General features: G+C 35.4%; 1 protein-coding gene across 1 annotated transcript in view; it reads right to left on the bottom strand.

Annotated features, from left to right (window-relative positions):
- Positions 1-7,777: 7,777 nt before the first annotated feature.
- brcc3 (BRCA1/BRCA2-containing complex, subunit 3) overlaps positions 7,778-21,421 on the bottom strand; it is a 78,674-nt gene continuing 65,030 nt past the window's right edge. The window contains exon 8 of the mRNA XM_067423928.1: positions 7,778-8,427. Coding sequence (XP_067280029.1) covers positions 8,279-8,427 — 149 coding nt within the window. The 3' untranslated portion in view covers positions 7,778-8,278. The remainder of the gene's footprint in view (positions 8,428-21,421) is intronic.

Genomic DNA, 21,421 nt, shown 5'->3' with positions numbered 1-21,421 from the left:
CTTATTTTCTTTATTTTTATTTGACAGAAGCCCTTTTTTCCCTAAACATAGTAAATACAGAACCGTACCGAAACCGTGAACCTAAAACCATGATACAAACCGAAACGTGAGCAATCTGTACCGTTCCACCCCTAGTGTAACGTATGTGAGAGGGCGCTTCAACATTTTCAACATTTTCAAAGGGTGAAAAAAGGTTGGGAAACAAATTTATTGGTCCAGTCTCAAGTACCACCTAAACGCACACTTTTTTGTCATTCCAATTGAAAAATTCAGTGGACTGTTTGCATGAGACGTTTTATAAACCGATCCGGGGTTTACTTTCAGTCGGAATCATTTTGTGACATGTTCTGACAGTTTGTCTGCCGCTTCAGAAATGTCAACGCTGTCCTCTCTAGCAGCTTGAATGAGTGTGTGTAGTGAAGGCGTGCGCTGAATATCACGTCACATAAGGACGCACACCCAAAAGTAATTGGGTCAGGTTGTTTCGTTTGATCGGTTTATGAAAAGGTTTATCCCACCCCTCTCAAAACGATTACAATTTCATTCGGTTAGGGCATTTTTATTCCGATTGTGTTGTTTATTTGGAACATTTTCATTCGGACTGGACTTTTAAACCGATTACAGTGCTCCATGAAAACCCACCTATTATTTGGGTATTATTTATATCTTGTATATACCTTATCCGTTGATGAAACATTATGCTATTTAATAATACAGCTTTAAAAGTCAATTATTCTTAATTGAACAAAAAAAATATTTTAGAGTAATTCTCAATTATGTAAAAAAAATATATTATCAGTAACACACTGCAATTAAAGGCATATAACTGTGCCTTCATCGGCATAGCAGCTTTTTAGTAAGCCAGTAAAAGAATCAAAGACATTATTCAGCCCTTCTTTGTTTCACAACAACACCACAAAAACAGACAGTTTTTTGAGATGGGGCGTTCCGCTATATTGAGTTTAATTTGTCGAAAAGTGCCTGGCACAGCAAAACATATTTTATTTATTTGCTTGGTAAAGCCCATTTCAAATGAACCACTGAACCTGAGAATAGCATGCCAGACTATCCTTCCTTTTCACTATATTCATTTTTATGAGGCTGCCTCTACCCCTATTGGATCCATTAAAGGTGCTCATACAAAAGCCCCCAAAAGGAACCATACAAATAAAGTGTTTTCCACTTAGATTGTCATCAGTACTTCAGGGCTATATTAATGGACCATTGTCCTGCCTGGTGCTGCTTCATTTTTGTTAGATACAAGTCTATTTATCTAAACCATGAATTTTATCAACAAAACCAACTTTCAGCAATAAAAGTGTATATTATTAATTATATTGATACATTAACACTTTGTACATACACACCACTAATATGGAAACAATTTGACCTAATCAGTAAGTAATATCGAATTTAGGACTAAAATAGTTTCTTATTAGGTAATAAATAATTCCTGAATGAGATTGTCATCATTAAGAATTAAGTTCATTATGACAAATAGATGTCAGAATTACTAATTAATTACTAATCAAAACATTAGCTTGTCTGAGATGTGAGCAATTGTCTTTTTTTACTCTTAACATTTTACTTATTACTCAAGTGTTACCTAGTCACGCTGCAGGAACTCCTAGTTATCTGGGGCCTCATTTATAAAGCTTGCGTACGCACAAAACGGGGCTGAAAACATGCGTAAGCCAGTTCCTTCGCAAAAGGTGGGATTTATAAAGAAAAAATTGACATGAAAATATGCAATACACAAACTCTGACCCATGCGTACGCACATTTTGAAGACAAAGCAGTTTGGCAACACTGATGGTGAGTTGAAGAACTGACTGCAGATAAAGGGAATTAACCCTTTGCAAAATGGCAAAATGTACTTTGACATATTTCAATATTTACAAGTTGCTCATAGGTCCCGGTTACAACAAAAAATACAAATAACATTAAAACACCATTATGGGTCCTAAAGATACATACATGCATGTTTAGTTTAAAGACATAAAAGGAACTATATGCTGAAAGTACGTAAATTTAACCTCTTTCACTTCCATTCTTAAATGGATGTAGGCCTATCACTCATTATGTGATTAATGTATAAGGTGTAAATTATTAAATCTGATCGCTGAAAACATAAATAGCCTACTGCAGCAACAATTAAGTGCATATTGTATGATGGATGCACTGGCACTGCTGGAAGGCTATGCCAATGGCTGAATGAGAAGAGAACGAGTTTTCATCTATAGAAATTAACGAAATATTTTTAATTAGCCTAAAATAACACTTTATTTATTTATGTTTTTATGGATATTTTGATATATTTATTCTACAACATAAAAAGGTTATTGAATGATATTAAGGAATGTAATGTGTAAGGCACAAATGGCATTTATATTCTGTATCTAATATTTTTCAATGTCTTTTACCTTTGACAGTGTTAAATATGGTGTCACGTGGATGGGAATATGCATGCAAATGATATCCAGATGAGGTCATGCATAGTAAAACCATGCGTTGTAGGCTCCTTATATGGTGATTTCAGGGGGGAGTCAGGGTGGAGAAGCACATAAGCACAATCTGCTGCTGGCTGTGATTTATAAAGAGATTTTTGCGCAGGTTCTGGCGTACACATGCTTTTATAAATAAGATTTTTTTTGTGCGTATGCAAAATCTACCTTTTGTACGTACGTACACTTTGAGGATGAAATCTACGCAACGTTTTATAAATAAGGCCCCTGGACTATTTTTTAAAGTGAAAAAACATCCAAACATCAGAAATATGAAAAAAACATGTTTGTTTTAAACATCTTTAAAATAATGGTCCAGCTCACTAGTAGTTCTTTAAAATTATCCTTCTTTATGTGATAACAGTGATGTTATCAGCTTATTTTAATTTATCATATAGCGACAATGTTGGCAGATCTGTATTATAGTTTATAGAATTAAATTAAACCTAATTCATACATTTTATTTGTATATTTAGTTGAATAACTTTGATCATAATTTTAGTGTCCCCAACTGAGGAAGCCAAGCCAAAGGCGACAGTGGCAAGGAACTCAAGTACCTAGTCACTCTTCAAGGACTACTAGTGATCTGGACCATTATTATACTTTAAAACAATGGCCCAGTTGTGCATTTCCCAAAAGCATCGTTAGCCAACTATTGTCGCAAGTTCCGTCATTATCAACATAGTTCAACGAGTCTGTGTTTCCTGAAACCATAGATCCAACAAACATTCGCAAACAGCATCACAAACTTGTGTGGTTGCAACGACAGATCTCGATCTCGATCTGTGGTTAGAAGCATAGGTCCTTGTTTACATGAGCAAAATAAGCAAGCTGACATTTGTGCTTTGTAGAAAACCACTGCTGCTACAACACATATAGAGGCATGTCTCATGTTTGCCTTGATATTTTACAATGCTTCTGGTAGAACATTGAGAAAGATGTTTTAGCACAAATGCTAAAAAACAAAAAACTTCTTCCCAATACTAAGTCTGGTTGGTCTTGCTATTAGTTAGTTTTTATGCTAGTAAGTTGCTAGTAAGTAACCGTAACAAATATCAAGACTTTAATCACATGCAATTGCACTAACATTGCTATTATTGAGCAAGTAGCCTCTATACCCATTTTAATTAACTAATTCAATTAATTAATAAGGTCTTATTTAATTCTATAAACTACAAAACTGATCTGCCAACATTGTCGCTGTGATCAATTAAAATAAGCTGATAACATCACTGTTTTCTCCAGTACGACTGTACAGCCAAATCTAATTTTGTTGCAATATTTTCCTGTTTGACACTGTGAAGCTGCTTTGAAACAATCGTGATTGTTAAAGCGCTATATAAATAAAGTTGATTGACGGATTGATTGATTTGATTCTATTACTTTATCTCTTCAGTAATATTCAACTATATTACTGATCTGCCTGTATTGACTCTATATACTATAACTGAAATGAATTGGATGACATCACCGGTCTCTCCAGAGTGGCTGTACAGCCGAATCAAATTCTTTTGCATTATTTTCCTGCTAATCTGCTTTGAAACAAATGGCATTATTATAAAAAATGCTATATAAATAAAGGTTACTTGACTTATTATTTGGATCCATGCTGAGGATAGTGGCAATGAATAATGATAGTTCTGCACAATAATCTGCTTAGAAAATGATTTTGGCATTAGTGGAATTGCATTGGCATAGTTTAAATCATACTTATCTGATGTGAACAGCCCCTAACATGTTCATTCAGCTCTTGGCTGTTTTCAACAAACCGTCATTGATTCAAAGAGCTGATGTGAAATAAAACGTATGTCTAAGATCTATGCTTACTATCAGTACACATAGAAATTGTTGGTAAAAACAATTTTTCGATGGAAAGCAATTTGACGGGACTCTGGAAGAAATCATGTTTATGGATGAACAAATGTATTAAAGTTTTATTATCGTTACTGTGGTATGAAGCAGGGCGACCCAAGAGCCTGGGACATTTTACATTACTGTTTTTATTATGCTTAAATGCCACAGTCGGCCTCTGCTCCTTTTGTCTAATTGTTTATGTACATTTTACGATTAAAGTTACATTTAAAATTAAATTACACTTTAATGTAATTTACACTTTAATGTGATTTGTTAGCCCCAGACATTTTACAACACAGTAGGCTAAAGATAGGGTGATATGACTTAACCCGTGATATTAGATTTTGGCCATATACATATCCAAGTCCTTCATCACAGACAGTATCAACATCAGTAGGCTAATACTTATTGTATTTCGGCCACACCACATGGTGTCACTGTGGCCCCAACGCTTTGCTCTCCCCTACTCTGAGCTCGATTGCCATGTCTGAGGTAAACCCCGCCCTCCTCATTACCCGACACACAAATAAATGTAGGAAGAAATAAATAAATAAATATATAAATAAATAAGTGTAGGAAGGAATAAATGTGGAAATAAATAAAAATATAAATAAATGTAGAAATGTAGAAATAAATAAAATAATAAATAAATATATATGAAAATAAATAAATAAATAAATAAATAAATGTGGAAATAAATATGGAAATAAATGTATAAATAATTATTCACTTTGTTAGTTTTTTTGCTTTTCTATGTATATTTATTTATACATTTATTTATATATTTATTTATTTATTTTTGCTCTTTTTTTTTTTTTTTTTACATTTCTTTGTATATTTATTTCTTTATTTTTAATATTGGTAGCTTTGACATTCCATATTGAGCAACGCCAAGTGTGGCATTCTCATCAGTTCTCACAATAAACACCTTTTATAAAGACCCAGATTACAGAGCTCTCATTAGCCAGCTGTACATAGCCTACATGTTATTCAGAAAAACCTCACCACTGAAGCTATAACGCAGCTTTTCTTAACCACACGTTGTTAACCACACATATGCAAAAAGAGCTTACAAAAAGAGATGTATGTTTACCACAAATGCGCAAAAAGAGCTTACTCTGTACTGCTTTATAACATGACTATATTGCATTAATTGTAGTATATAATACTACATATCCTACAATAATAATCCATATATAATTATAAAATGAAATTATTAAATAATAAAATTTTATTAAATCTTAAATACATTTGATTGCTTCTGTACTGTATTTTTACATAAATTTAGACATTATTATTAATAAATCTTTAGTGAATTGTGATTTGTTCTTGAAAATGTTTGTATGCATGCTTAGTGAATGAGACCCATTGTTTAGAGCTTCTTCTTACAAAAATGACATATTGTGCCTTTAATGATCGTTTCCAAACATGTTTAGCAAACACTGCTTCACTGCCCTGTCTGGTCTGTCAAATCAATAACCCTCCTGATATCCCTAAGTTTGCACTCGTCAGAAAGTCGAGCTTCTTATAGTTGTCTCTGCATATTGAACCGGGGAAGGAAAATGTCTCTTAAGATCCTATAAATTACGTACAGCAGCTTTTAAACAGAGTGAGACAGATTTTTATAATTCCAGAGAGAACACAAGAGCAAAAGCACCAGCTTATTTTGCGGACAGCATCTCTGTCTCTGTCCTGCCTATTTTGGAGGTGTTAATTAAACACTGTCTGCCTCTGGGACGTCATTGTCCACTACCTCATTGGCCCCTCTGCCATAAATATATCCAAGGGCCCAAGGTCCCTTAGGAATCTCATCAAACAGAATGCCCTCCAAACACTCATAAATTCTGTCCTCTTCACTTCTTACATAGACAACCCCAACCCCCACCCACACCGTTCCAGATTTATAGAGGCTTCAGGTTTACAGTCAACTTGCCTTCACACTAAATAAATGGCAGTGTTCTGCCAGGGGTAATAACCACTATGCTGATACGCAAGGGGGGGAGATGTCTTCGCTCTCTCCATCAGTCTCAGAGCACAGCCTTAATATTACCTGCTTGCTTCCAGTTCCAGGATGAGTGCTTTTACACACATACAAGACATTCTGTTTAAGTGGAGTTTTAGGCCTTGCCATAATACAAAATGGTATAACTTTATGGTCCACTGTGCACTGTAAATATGGGGTATTTATTCTAAATGAGCATTTGCACTTTCAGACAATATCTAGAGACCTGGTTCAATGCCTGAGGTTTCATTTCTCGAGGACAAAAATGCTGTAAAAGTATGAATTTATCTGAGAATGGTATTGCAGAAGGGCCATTTTTATAAACCACTGTAACTGTAAGAGCAATGTGAGATTGCTTCAGACAGCCATTAATGTGGCATCAAAACACAGCTCGAATTCAAAGAAAAAATAATCACTTTGAATAAAGAAACTGCACTCACAACCGCTTGCTAAATGAGTATGCATTCCAGCCTTGAGTGTCTTATTGCTTTTATACAACAGTAAATACAACATAAATATTTAAGACACAAAATTGTATCATTATTCCTCATGTACAAATATATATTTAGCATAATTCCGTTAGAGGATATAGTCCCTGACCTATTAACTAAGCTTAACAGTTCTCTATAGGTGTTGCGCAGTGATGTTTTCCTCACAGTAAATAAATATATTATCTTTTACTGACCATTTAGCATCTAGGACCATAAGTATCCATTTTGCAATATAGTATGGAAAATAACACTTTATGATTCCCTCATAGCAAGAATTGATTGTCTGGAATTTATTAGAATTGCACACCTCAATATTGTAAAATCATGCATGCCAAATAAACTGCATACATTGCTAGTATTCTGTCAGTCTGCTTGACCAGTTTCACAATCTAAAGAGACTCTGTTCAATAAAAACACAGTTTGCAGTTCAACAAGAGCACAAGTGCCACCTAGTGACAAGACATAAAACATCTATCCTTTTGGTTTTTCAGTTAGATTCATATTTTGTCATAAAAAGTGTTTTTACAGTATGTTACTGGTTTTATATGAACACATTTAGGTAAGATTAGTCAGCACCAGTGTTTCTCATCTTATAGATAAGTGCAAGACAAACAGTTCAAACAGTTTCAGGTCTTTCAAGCTGTCAACTGAAATTCTCATTTTAGCATTTCATCTAAAAAAGCTCTTTTTTTTTAATCACACCTTTTCTACTTATAGTCTAAGTGCCAGACTGTTCAACCTTGGGGCTACTTGACATTCACAGAAACATTCAGTCTAGACTGAAAATCAGCATGTAGATGACGAAAAATGAATATAGCTGGGTGCGAGTGTGATTCGTGCAAAGTATTACAGAGTATAAGGTGTTATAGTTTTGATTCCCAATTTTTTTAATATAGTTAAGAAAGATAAAAGTAAGAAATACTCGGTGCAGGTATTTACACTTTAATGTTTATACATTCAGGGATTTACAGCTCATTTAAGAAATAGCATCAGTAATAATATCCATAACTATTACAGAACATTAATGAAACACCTTTTTAAGAACATCTGCATTTTTTGTCGTTTTAGGGTGTTCATTGTGTACATGTGTGCATGTGTGTAAGCTGATGGATCAGTTTAAACATTACAAAAGAATGTAAAGAGTAGGACAGCACTAAGAGGATTCATAATTCAAATATTTGCTTGGAAGCACTGAGAGACAGTATTAGATATGCACTGAGATCACAAAATATGGAAGTACAGACATCCTGTCTTAGATCTCCCAGCCAAAGCTTTCAGTGGAAAAACAAAGGAATAAGAAAAGAAAAGAAAAGAAAAGAAAAGAAAAGAAAAGAAAAAAAGAAAAGAAAAGAAAAGAAAAGAAAAGAAAAGAAAAGAAAAGAAAAGAAAAGAAAAGACACAAAAAAAATTGCTTCCTATCATTCTTCTTATAATGAAGCCAGTGCTTGTGTCAGTTGCTCTTTCTCTTTCTGGAGTTTGATGATACTTTGTTTATTCTGTTCCAGTCGATCTTCCAGCCACTGCAGCAGCGGGCCGCTTATGGCCGACATCTGACTGCACAGGTTTTTGGTGAACACTGAGAAGCACAAATACATACAAATTACAAAAGCACACCTGTAAAACATTCTAAATTCTTAAAATGTATTTAAAAAAAAAAAAAAGGTTAGTCCCACACTAAATAATTGTATGATACTGATTTATCATTAACAAACAACAAATTATAACAAATGACAAAGTATCTTTTTTTTGAAACATGAACAGATTGATCTATAACAATGGTTCCCAAACTTCGTTTTGTATCCCTTGAGACATTTAACATCCTACTGCGGACCCCACACTCTTCCACTTAGACTACAGTCACACCTTTTCCATGAAGGGACAATATTTCCCACCTTAAAATGATTTTAGGTGCATTTGTGGCTGTGGCTATTTATAATACTATGTAAAATAGCATTTTTTTTCAGTAAGTGTAAATAGTAATTTACAGATACTATTTGCACCTCAGTGTTCTTGTACATTACACAATATGCAATATTCTCAAATCTGATTGGTTGAGACCATTTCCCAGACATGCGATATTCACCCAGTATAAGCACCGGACCTGTATCACCGCTTGCATCCCAAAATATATTATTAATTTCGGCAATATATGTCTTATTAACCTATTACATGTTCCAGAGTAAATAAATTTTGGTTAAGGGGAAATTAAAATTTATAAACCTATATTTAGGCTATATTTGACCTATTTGGCCTATTAGAGCGTCGCTTTTTCTACGTTTACTGAATTGTTTGTTTGTGTTTTTTTTTTTCTATTGTCTTTTATAATGACTATTGTTGTTAATTTTAATATTTTTGTTCAATAAATATTTTATATAAATATGCTGAATTTGGTATTGAGGAAGGGTCAGTGATTGCAATAGTCAACTTCAGTAGCAGTTACATTATTAAATAATTAGATGGCGACAAAGACTATCTTTATGAGTGACTGGTTGTACACAAGGATCTTTTAAGACATAATGTAAAGATATAGCTTTTTCCTTAATAATCTGGACATTCAAATACTTGTATGGCTATAATGTTATGGACATTGACCTGAAGAATGAATGCTATATCAGATGCAGGTAATACACACTTAGTCAATCTATTCCTTCGTTACAAGTTTTAAAGTTAAGTTTTAGAATTAGTACTGTAATAAAGGCTTAGGCTCAACTGTCAAACTGTCAACTTGAGATGTGAATCCGTGGTGGAAGGAAGTAGTTCTGCACAAACATTTTTTAAAGAAACTGTTGTTGTTTCTGATTTTATTTTCTGACGTCATTTAACCAAACGGTTCTGAATGCAATCTTTAACAATTAACAGTCGGCTTGTTTTAAGCGCGGAACACACTTCATCCGAGTTTCCACACAAGCAAGTATTCAGTTCATGTTATCATGAAATTCAAACGATAAATGCCGTTTTGACGCTCTTTAATGTGACGTGAGATCACCGTAGGCCTATCTAGGCGAGTCAGTTCAAAGGGCGGCAAGGCACGCGAGTGAACGCGATCATCTCTTCATAAAGAATAAACATGAATGAATTAACATTTCTTAAAGGGTTATTTCAATCCTCAAATAAAGATTCAAACGGTTATGAATCAGCATATTGATTCATGATTCGGATCCGACTCATGAATCCGTTGATTCATAACTGTTTGAATCTTTATTTGAGGATTGAAAACAAACCAGAAAGAGAAGACAATGCTGAATAAAGTTGTAGTTTTTGTGATTTTTGGACCAAAATGTATTTTCCAATGCTTCAAGAGATTCTAATTAACAAACTGAGGTCAAATATGGATTTTGATGATGTTTTTATTAGCTTTCTGGAAATAGACAGTATAGTGTGCATACATTTGTATATGCTCTCAGACTAAATATAAAATATCTTAAACTGTGTTCCAAAGATGAACGGAGGTCTTATAGTGTGGAATGGCATTAGGGTGAGTTATTAATGACATACATTTCATTTTTGGGTGAACTAACCCTTTAAGGTATGTTGAGGATAAATCACAACTTACTGAACCATTTATGTTGTGTAATCGCTCAGTGTTTCAATCGCAGAAAGACAATAAAATAGCTTGTAAACAATGTCTCATAGCATCACATTAACCTCAGTAGTCATTCAGAGCCCCCAGCTGTTAGTTCACTAGAGAAATGAACTCTTTTACTAAATATATGCACTGTATTAGCCTGTCCATTCATTATATTGTACTTAACCTGTTAGTGATATCTTGATTATTTAATGTATTTTTAAATAAATGTCATGAATATGACAGCCACTGAAATTACTGTCAACAACGAATTGAAAAAAAGATATATAATAATTAGTTTCAGAAGTTAATGCAAAAACTGCCTAATATGAAGCGTATGAGAGTTAGCTAAAAATAAATAGCAACTAAATTTATGCTAATAGTTAGAGCTCTGTTGTTACTTTTATATTAATGTGCAAGGGCTCTGTAGTATATAAACATAATCTTAAATTAATTAAATTATAACTAAACGTTTTTTAAAGGGCAGACAAGTTTTTCTGTAAACCACTGTGGAATAAAAATAAATAAAAAACAATTTTTTAAAACCACTATACCGAACCGTGACTTCAAAACTGAGATACGTACCAAACTGTCAGTTTTGTGTACCATTACACCCCTATCACACAGCCATATTGCATGGCTACAAGTGTGATATTGCTCATACAACAGTGTGTAAATTTTATTAAAATTATTAAATGGATGGCGTCTTATTAGGACAATAAAGCCCTCCCTACACTTACCCCTAACCCTGAACACTTTATTATTAAAGGTCCCATGATCTGGATTTTTAAAAATATTTCATAATATTTCCTGAGGTGTACTTATATTGTTAGTATAGTTTTTACATCATAAAATGTCATAATTTAGAAATAAAAGGCATTTTTCTATCCTGATTTTAGCCCTTCGGCTTAAACACTCTGTCTGCTGTGACACCGACTTCAGTGTAAATGCCCACTGTTGTGATTGGCTGACATCTTTGCATTTGCATTTGTTGATACTCGCAACATGTGATTGACAGCTGTTAATATTATAAAGAGAGTGTTCTTTGATCACTCTCTGTAGTCTAATCATAATTTGAATAACATTTGTTTCATGCTACTAAGAGATACAAAGTAAAGTTGTTCGTTCAGTCACTGGCTTGATTCACTGATGCATAAACAGTATTAAACTATTTAGAAAGAAAGTCTGTGTGAACTTGAATAATTAGTACACATCAGAAATCACTGATCACAGATCAGGCATTAATGAACACAGTTACTAACTGTTTGTGGCAGTGCTGTCGAATCCATATTGTAAAGGTCTGTTTGTAAAGCCTGTGCTGACATTGCGACTGAATTAAATGTAAAAAAATAAACTGAATCCATGTTCTCCAAATTCTCTGGACAGGCAAAGCAGAGAAAGGGGAAGTAACCTTGAAAATGAAAGCTCAATGAAAGCTCAGATGGGCCATTCTTGAATATGCCCCATATGTCGTCATATGGGGAATAGTCAAGAATGGCCCATCTCAGCTTTCATTTTCTCAAAGGCAAAGCAGGATACCCAGGCCTTGGTTACACCTATCGCAATTTCTAGCCACTAGTGGACTATAGACAGGCAGAGGGAAACTAAGCCTTATTAACTTATTAATGTTAATAATGTCAATAATGTCATGGGACCTTTAAACACACTTTAAACACTTTATTCCCACTTTTCGAATATTTCTTCCTTTTTATTGAAAATAAATGCCTTTCCGATCCGATATGGGTGGGAAAAGGGAGTAGAGTAAGTTCGGCAAAAGGCGGATTTGATCTGAGTCAAAACTTTCTGCCACACACATTATTCCTTACTTCAAAATATATGATTTCAAAATTTCAATTTGTCAGTTTATATAAAAGAACCTGATGGTCAACAGTGTCAAAATGCAACCTTTGGATCTAAAAAAGACAGCACCAACACACAGACTTTGACTTTTTCAACAAATAAATACTTCACTGAGTATGTTGAATAATACTAGGAAAACCAAACTCCACTGGATGTCAAGTACAGCCAATTATTTAGATTGTCGCCTTTGACTTGGCTTGCTCAGTTGAGGACACTAAAATTATGATCAAAGTTATTCAACTAAATATACAAATAAAATTTATGAATTAGGTTTAATTAAATTCTATAAACTATAATACTGATCTAACAACATTGTCGCTTTGATAAATTAAAATAAGCTGATAACATCACTATTTTCTCCAGAACGACTGTACAGCCAAATCAAATTTTGTTGCAGTGTTGTCCTGTTTGACACTGTGAAGCTGCTTTGACACAATCATGATTGTAAAAGTGCTATATAAATAAAGTTGATTGATTATTAGTCGGAACTCAGAAGCTTAGCTACCCATTTTTCTGCGACCTTAGATATAATCGGAAGGATGCTAATTGGCATCTCAAATTTAATTTATCTACAGATTCATAATTTGGGATAACTGTAGCCAACTTCTAAGCAGATGGAACAACTGCCTGCTTGCCTAAAGGACACATTTGCCAGGTATGTAACTGGGCATACTAGGGAATCTTTATTAGATTTTTAAATTTTTGTATCAAGCCTAAGGACATCCTTTGCTTTATAGTTTTTAAATAACCTCCACCAATATGGAGGGCTATTTGTACTTCTTTTTACCTTTATAAAGGCGAAGACTTTCTAATCATGTCATATGTCAAATTCTTAATTTATTAAAGCTGCAGTCCGTAACCTTTTTGGGTTAAAAATGATACAAAATAAATTTTTGAGCAAGTACATAACCAGCCAGTGTTCAAAACGATCTGCTTACCGTAGCTCGATTTACAGCAGTAAGCTTGTAATAATATTTTTAATTCCAGTGGTACTGGTGTATTTCACCGGGAAATTCAAGCATATGAATCAATTTGATGGCGGATCCAAAAAGGTTCAAACGACAGTGACAACTGGAGATTCATCCGTTGTAAAATGCAAAAGTCTTCGGAGTGAAAAAAAAAAGAGATTTCACCCGGGCGATGCGAAAACAAGGATAATTAAAGCTGCAAGCAGCATTTAGCGGGGTTCAAGCCTTTAAGGCCTTTAAAGCACATAGGCAATAAAGACATTAAGTTTTATTTAGCAAGATTTTAAACACTGAAATAATAGATGGAAAAGTCCATTCACAGCCAATATAGGCAATTTACCATAGGAAATGCATGGTTTTTAAAGCTTTTTAACAGTTATAGCGCCACCTATAGTCCGATCTCTTTAAAACTTTGCATGCTTCATCAGCATGTCATGCCACATATACCTAACAATTTTCGTGAATTTTTAAGCTTCCCTTTTGGGTTAGCGCCAACTAGTGGCCGATTTCTTTCAAAATTCTTACACACCTCTAGGACCATGAGTCAAACATGTCCACTGAGTTTCGTTCCGATCGACCTCTGTTAATCCCATCTAATAGGTGCTCAAAATTCATTGACTGATGGCGGCCATGTTTTTTGAGATACACCAATGTCCTCATAGACTTATATAGTACCTTGGGCCAAGACACTGCATACCAATTTTCAAGTCAATCGGACTAACGGTCGTTGTTTTTTTCACATTATAGCGCCACCAACTGGTCAAACGTCGCAATTTTTTTATCGAGACCAAAAAATGAGCCCATACACATGTGTACCAAGTTTGGTGAAGATATCTCATTTCCTTCTTAAGTTATAGCCTTTTTAGTAAAATAGGCTCCGCCCACAACATTCTTTTTCCACCCCTTAGCAACCGCATTAAAGACATTAAGTTTTATTTAGCAAGATTTTAAACACTGAAATAATAGATGGAAAATTCCATTTACAGCCAATATAGGCAATTTACCATAGGAAATGCATGGTTTTTAAAGCTTTTTAACAGTTATAGCGCCACCTATAGTCCGATCTCTTTAAAACTTTGCATGCTTCATCAGCATGTCATGCCACATATACCCAACAATTTTCGTGAATTTTTGAGCTTCCCTTTTGGGTTAGCGCCAACTAGTGGCCAATTTCTTTCAAAATTCTTACAGACCTCTAGGACCATGAGTCAAACATGTCCACTGAGTTTCGTTCCGATCGACCGCCGTTAACCCCATCTAATAGGTGCTCAAAATTCATTGGCTGATGGCGGCCATGTTTTTTGAGATGCACCAATGTCCTCATAGACTTATATAGTACCTTGGGCCAAGACACTGCATACCAATTTTCAAGTCAATCGGACTAACGGTCGTTGTTTTTTTCACATTATAGCGCCACCAACTGGTCAAACGTCGCAATTTTTTTATCGAGACCAAAAAATGAGCCCATACACATGTGTACCAAGTTTGGTGAAGATATCTCATTTCCTTCTTAAGTTATAGCCTTTTTAGTAAAATAGGCTCCGCCCACAACATTCTTTTTCCACCCCTTAGCAACCGCATTAAAGACATTAAGTTTTATTTAGCAAGATTTTAAACACTGAAATAATAGATGGAAAATTCCATTTACAGCCAATATAGGCAATTTACCATAGGAAATGCATGGTTTTTAAAGCTTTTTAACAGTTATAGCGCCACCTATAGTCCGATCTCTTTAAAACTTTGCATGCTTCATCAGCATGTCATGCCACATATACCCAACAATTTTCGTGAATTTTTGAGCTTCCCTTTTGGGTTAGCGCCAACTAGTGGCCAATTTCTTTCAAAATTCTTACAGACCTCTAGGACCATGAGTCAAACATGTCCACTGAGTTTCGTTCCGATCGACCGCCGTTAACCCCATCTAATAGGTGCTCAAAATTCATTGGCTGATGGCGGCCATGTTTTTTGAGATGCACCAATGTCCTCATAGACTTATATAGTACCTTGGGCCAAGACACTGCATACCAATTTTCAGGTCAATCGGACTAGCGGTCATGTGGTTATAGCTATTTTCATGTTTTTTTTCACATTATAGCGCCACCAAGTGGTCAATCGTCACGATTTTTTTATCGAGACCAAAGAATGAGCCCATACACACATGTACCAAGTTTGGTGAAGATATCTCATTTCATTTTTGAGTTATAGTCTTTTTAGTAAAATAGGCTCCGCCCTGAGCGTCCATTTTGATCCCCTTATCTTTCGTGAATCGAAATTTCAACTTTTTCTCAATGAATGTTGATATACAGACTACAGGCAACATTTTGGCACTGGTTTGGTTCCGATCGGTCAAAAAACCAGGGACTAGTTCGTAAAAGTAGGTTTTCAACAAAATTCAAAATGGCGGAAAATTTTTAATGACGGAAATAAAATCGGAGATATACGTTTTGTTCGCCAAGGTCTCAGCTTTCCAATGATATAAGACACTTGAGAGTGGACCAAACGGTTTAGGAGTTATGAGCCATTTTGCGCAATTGATTGCTATAGCGCCACCTATGGGCCAATCTGGCTCATAATTTGATAACCTTTCCTCGATTTTTGTACTACCTATTGACAAAGTTTCAAGTTTCCAGCCCTTACGGTTTGGTCTGCACGATGCGTTTTTCGGCTGAATAATAATAATAATAATAATAATAATAATTAAAGCTGCGAGCAGCATTTAGCGGGGTTCAAGCCATTTAAGGTCTTTAAGCATTTGACGCCTTTTGCATGGAAGGTTTTTAAGCACTGAATGAATTTGAGAGATATCAGGTGAAATGAAATGATTAACTGACAAAATATGATTATAAATATTATAGTAGTGACTTTATAAAGTCTAAATATGAATTATAGAACAATGTTAATCAATTGTATGACAAAATTACTATTTTACTTTGCTAACATGATAAACATGTTGCTAGGTGGTTGCTAGGTTGTTATGGTGTTGCTAGGCAGTTGTTAGCTGTCACAGATGGTTACTATAATGTTTATAGAGTTCTTACTATGTTTTTTGCCTGATTTAACACTTAGCTAATCACTGCTAGCATGTGTAGCATGTTGGAAGTGCTGTTTGCTTGAATGACAAACAGACAGACAGACACACACACACACACACACACACACACACACACACACACACACACACACACACACACACACACACACACACACACACACACACACACACCACCTATTTTTGTGAAGTTTTGAGTTTTCGTTCAGGATTAATAGGCTTTTGAGCATGTTTTACCACACCTATTCTCTAAATGATCCTGTTATAGCTACCCAAAGTGTAAAGGTCAACATGTTTTTGATAACTATTGATCAGGAGAGTCCAGAGAATCATACTGCTGTGGTTTGGTTCCGATCAGGCAAGAAAAACCAAGGACTAGTTTGCAAAACGAGGTTTTTAACATAATTGTGAATATTTAAATAAAGATTTGATTGACACTATTGGTTATAGAGGCAAAGTTGTTCAGTATGAGAAGATCTATCATAATATATGCATATTATGTGGCTGTTTTAACCCCACCTGATTAACGAGATGGAAAATACCATTTACAGCCAATACAGGCAATTCACCATAGGAATACATGGTTTTCAAAGCTTTTTAACACTTATAGCACCCCCTATACTCCGATCTCCATAAAACTTTGCATGTGTCTTCAACATGTTATGCCACATATACCCAATAATTTCCGTGAAGTTTTGAGTTTTCCCTTAGGATTTATAGGCTTTTGAGTGTATTTTGCCACGCCTCTTTTCTAAATGGCCCTGTTATAGCCATCCAAATGCAAAAGTTCAACTTTTTTTCAATAATTATTGACCTGGAGTGTCTATAGAATTGTCCTAGACTGGTTTGGTTCCAATTGGGTAAAAAACCAGGGACTAGTTCGCAAAAGTAGGTTTTTAACATAATTACGAAAATTTAATTAATGATTTTATTGACAGCAATGGTTCTAGAGGCAAAGTTGTTCATCATGAGGAGATCTATCATATGATATGCATATTTCATGGATATGTGCAACACCACGTGATTTCATAGCCTTAAAACTCGTTAGCGCCAACTAGTGGCCGATTTCTTTCAAATTTCTTACAAACCTCTAGGACCATGAGTCAAACATGCCCACTGAGTTTCGTTCTGATCAACCTCCATTAACCTTGTCTAATAGATGCTCAAAATTCATTGGTCTATGACGGCCATGTTTTTTGAGATACACCAATGTCCTCATACACATACATGGTAGCTTGGGCCAAGACACGGCATACCAATTTTCAGGTCAATCGGACTAGCGGTCGCGTGGTTATAGCTATTATCATGTTTTTTCCACATTATAGCGCCACCAAGTGGTCAATCTTCACGTTTTTTTTATCGTGACCTCAGAATGAGTCCATACACATGTGTACCAAGTTTGGTGAAGATATCTCATTTCCTTCTTGAGTTATAGCCTCTTTAGTAAAATAGGCTCCGCCTTAAATGTACATTTCCACGCCCCTTTTCGTTCATGAGTCAAAATTTCAACATATTTTTGATAATTATTGATATTCAGACCAGACAGAACATTTTGGCACTGGTTTGGTTCTGATATGTCAAAAAACCAGGGACTAGTTCGCAAAAGTAGGTTTTTGACAAAATTCAAAATGGCGGAAAAATTTGCATACCGGAAATAAAATACCTCCTATGTTTTTTGTTCGGCTTGAGCCAAGGATTCCAATGATGTAAGACACTTGATTGTGCGACAATGGGTTTTTGAGATATAAGCAAAATAGTGACTTTTTTTTGTTTTTTGCGCTATAGCGCCACCTATTGGCCAATCTGGCTCATAATTTGATAACCTCTCCTCGATTTTTGGACTACCTATTGACAAAGTTTCAAGTCTCTAGGCCTTACGGTTTGGTCTGCACGATGAGTTTTACGGCAGAATAATAATAATAATTAAAGCTGCGAGCAGCATTTAGCGGGGTTCAAGCCATTTAAGGTTTTTAAGCATTTGACACCTTTTGCATGAAAGGCTTTTAAGCACTGAATGAATTTGAGAGATATCAGGTGAAATGAAGTGATAAACTGACAAAATGTGATTTTAAATATTATAATAATGACTTTATAAAGTCTAAATATGAATTGATCAGGAGAGTGCAGAGAATCATACTGCTGTGGTTTGGTTCCGATCAGGCAAAAAACCTAGGACTAGTTTGCAAAACGAGGTTTTTAAAATAATTGTGAATATTTAAATAAAGATTTGATTGACAGTATTGGTTATAGAGGCAAAGTTGTTCAGTATGAGAAGATCTATCATAATATATGCATATTACGTGGCTGTTTTAACCCCACCTGATTACACAGATTCACCATAGGGAATACATGGTTTTCAAAGCTTTTTAACACTTATAGCGCCCCCTATACTCCGATCTCCATAAAACTTTGCATGTGTCTTCAACATGTTATGCCACATATACCCAACAATTTCCGTGAAGTTTTGAGTTTTCCCTTAGGATTTATAGGCTTTTGAGTGTATTTTGCCACGCCTCTTTTCTAAATGGCCCTGTTATAGCCATCCAAATGCAAAAAATCAACTTTTTTTTGATAATTATTGATCTAGAGAGTCCAGAGAATTGTCCTAGACTGGTTTGGTTCTGATTGGGCAAAAAACCAGGGACTAGTTCGCAAAAGTAGGTTTATAACATAATTGCAAATATTTATTTAATAATTTGATTGACAGCAATGGTTCTGGAGGCAAAGTTGTTCAACATGAGGAGATCTATCATATGATATGCATATTTTGCCGATGTGTGCAACGCCACGTGATTGCAGAGCCATAAAACTCGTTAGCGCCAGCTAGTGGCCGATTTCTTTCAAAATTCTTACAGACCTCTAGGACCATGAGTTAAACATGCCCACTGAGTTTTGTTCCGATCGACCTCCGTTAACCCTGTCTAATAGGTGCTCAAATTTCATTGGCCGATGGCGGCCATGTTTTTTGAGATACGCCAATGTTCTCATAGACAGACATGGTACCTTGGGCCAAGACACTGCTTACCAATTTTCCAGTCAATCGGACTAGCGGTCGCGTGGTTATGGCCCTTTTTGTGTTTTTTCCATGTTATAGCGCCACCAAGTGGCCAATCGTCGCGATTTTTTTATCGTGACCAAAGACTGAGCCCATAAACATGTGTACCAAGTTTGGTGAAGATATCTCATTTCTTGCTGTAGTTATAGCCTCTTTAGTAAAATAGGCTCCGCCTTAAATGTTCATTTCCACGCCCCTTTTCGTTCATGAGTCAAAATTTCAACTTTTTTTTGATAATTATTGATATTCAGTCTAGAGAGAACATTTTGGCACTGGTTTGGTTCTGATATGTCAAAAAACCAGGGACTAGTTTGCAAAAGTAGGTTTTTGACAAAATTCAAAATGGCGGAAAAATTTGCATACCGGAAATGAAATCGGAGATATACGTTTTGTTCGTCATGGTCTCAGCTTTCCAATGATATAAGACACTTGACCCTTAGGATGAACGGTTTAGGAGTTATGAGCCATTTCGCGTTTTTGGTTGCTGTAGCGCCACCTATTGGCCAATCTGGCTCATAATTTGATAACCTCTCCTCGATTTTTGGACTACCTATTGACAAAGTTTGAAGTCTCTAGCATTTACGGTTTGGTCTGCACGATGAGTTTTACGGCAGAATAATAATAATAATAATAATAATTAAAGCTGCTAGCAGCATTTAGCGGGGTTCAAGCCTTTAAGGCATTTTAAGCACATAGGCATTAAAGACACTAAGTTTTATTTAGCAAGGTTTTAAACACTAAAATAATAGATGGAAAAGTCCATTTACAGCCAATATAGGCAATTTACCATAGGAAATGCATGGTTTTTATAGCTTTTTCACAGTTATAGCGCCACCTATAGTCCGATCTCTTTAAAACATTGCATGCTTCATCAGCATGTTATGCCACATATACCCAACGATTTTCGTGAAGTTTTGAGTTTCCCCTTAGGATTTATAGGCATTTGAGTGTATTTTGCCACGCCTCTTTTTTAAATGGCCCTGTTATAGCCATCCAAATGCAAAAGTTCAACTTTTTTTTGATAGTTATTGTTTTAGAGAGTCCAGACAACTGTCCTAGACTTGTTTGGTTCTGATCGGGCAAAAAACCAGGGTCAAGTTCACAAAAGTAGGTTTTTAACATAATTACGAATATTTAATTAACAATTTGATTGACAGCAATGGCCCTAGAGGCAAAGTTGTTCAACATGAGGAGATCTATCATATGATATGCATATTTTGCGGATGTATGCAACACCACGTGATTACAGAGCCATAAACATAATAGGTGCTCAAATTTCATTGGCCTATGGCGGCCATGGTTTTTGAGATACGCCAATGTCCTCATAGACATTCATGGGAACTTGGGCCACGACACCGCATACCAATTTTCAAGTCAATCGGACTAGCGGTCGTGTGGTTATAGCCGTTTTGGGGTTTTTTTCATGTTATAGCGCCACCAAGTGGCCAATTGTCGCGATATTTTTATCGTGACCAAAGACTGAGCCCTTACACATGTGTACCAAGTTTGGTGAAGATATCTCATTTCCTTCTTGAGTTATAGCCTTTTTAGTAAAATAGGCTCCGCCCTGAACGTCCATTTTGAAGCCCCTTAGCAAAAATGAATCAAAATTTCAATTTTTTTTGATAAATATTGATAATTAGACACCAGAGAACATTTTGACCTTGGTTTGGTTCCGATCGGTCAAAAAACCAGGGACTAGTTCTCAAAAGTAGATTTTCAACAAAATTCAAAATGGCGGAAAATTTTTCATGACGGAAATAAAATCGGAGATATACGTTTTGTTCGCCAAGGACTCAGCTTTCCAATGATATAAGACACTTGAGTGTGGACCAAACGGTTTAGGAGTTATGAGCCCTTTCTCGCAATTGATTGCTATAGCGCCACCTATAGGCCAATCTGGCTCATAATTTGATAACCTCTCCTCGATTTTTGGACTACCTTCGGGTAAAGTTTCAAGTCTCTAGCCCTTACGGTTTGGTCTGCACGATGTGTTTTATCGGAGAATAATAATAATAATAATAATAATTAAAGCTGCAAGCAGCATTTAGCGGGGTTCAAGCCTTTAAGGCC

This window comes from Pseudorasbora parva, chromosome 18 (genome assembly GCF_024679245.1).
Source record: "Pseudorasbora parva isolate DD20220531a chromosome 18, ASM2467924v1, whole genome shotgun sequence".
NCBI lineage: Eukaryota > Metazoa > Chordata > Actinopteri > Cypriniformes > Gobionidae > Pseudorasbora > Pseudorasbora parva.
The sequence above is the reverse complement of the archived record's forward strand: the minus strand, read 5'-3'. Positions and strand labels throughout refer to the sequence as shown.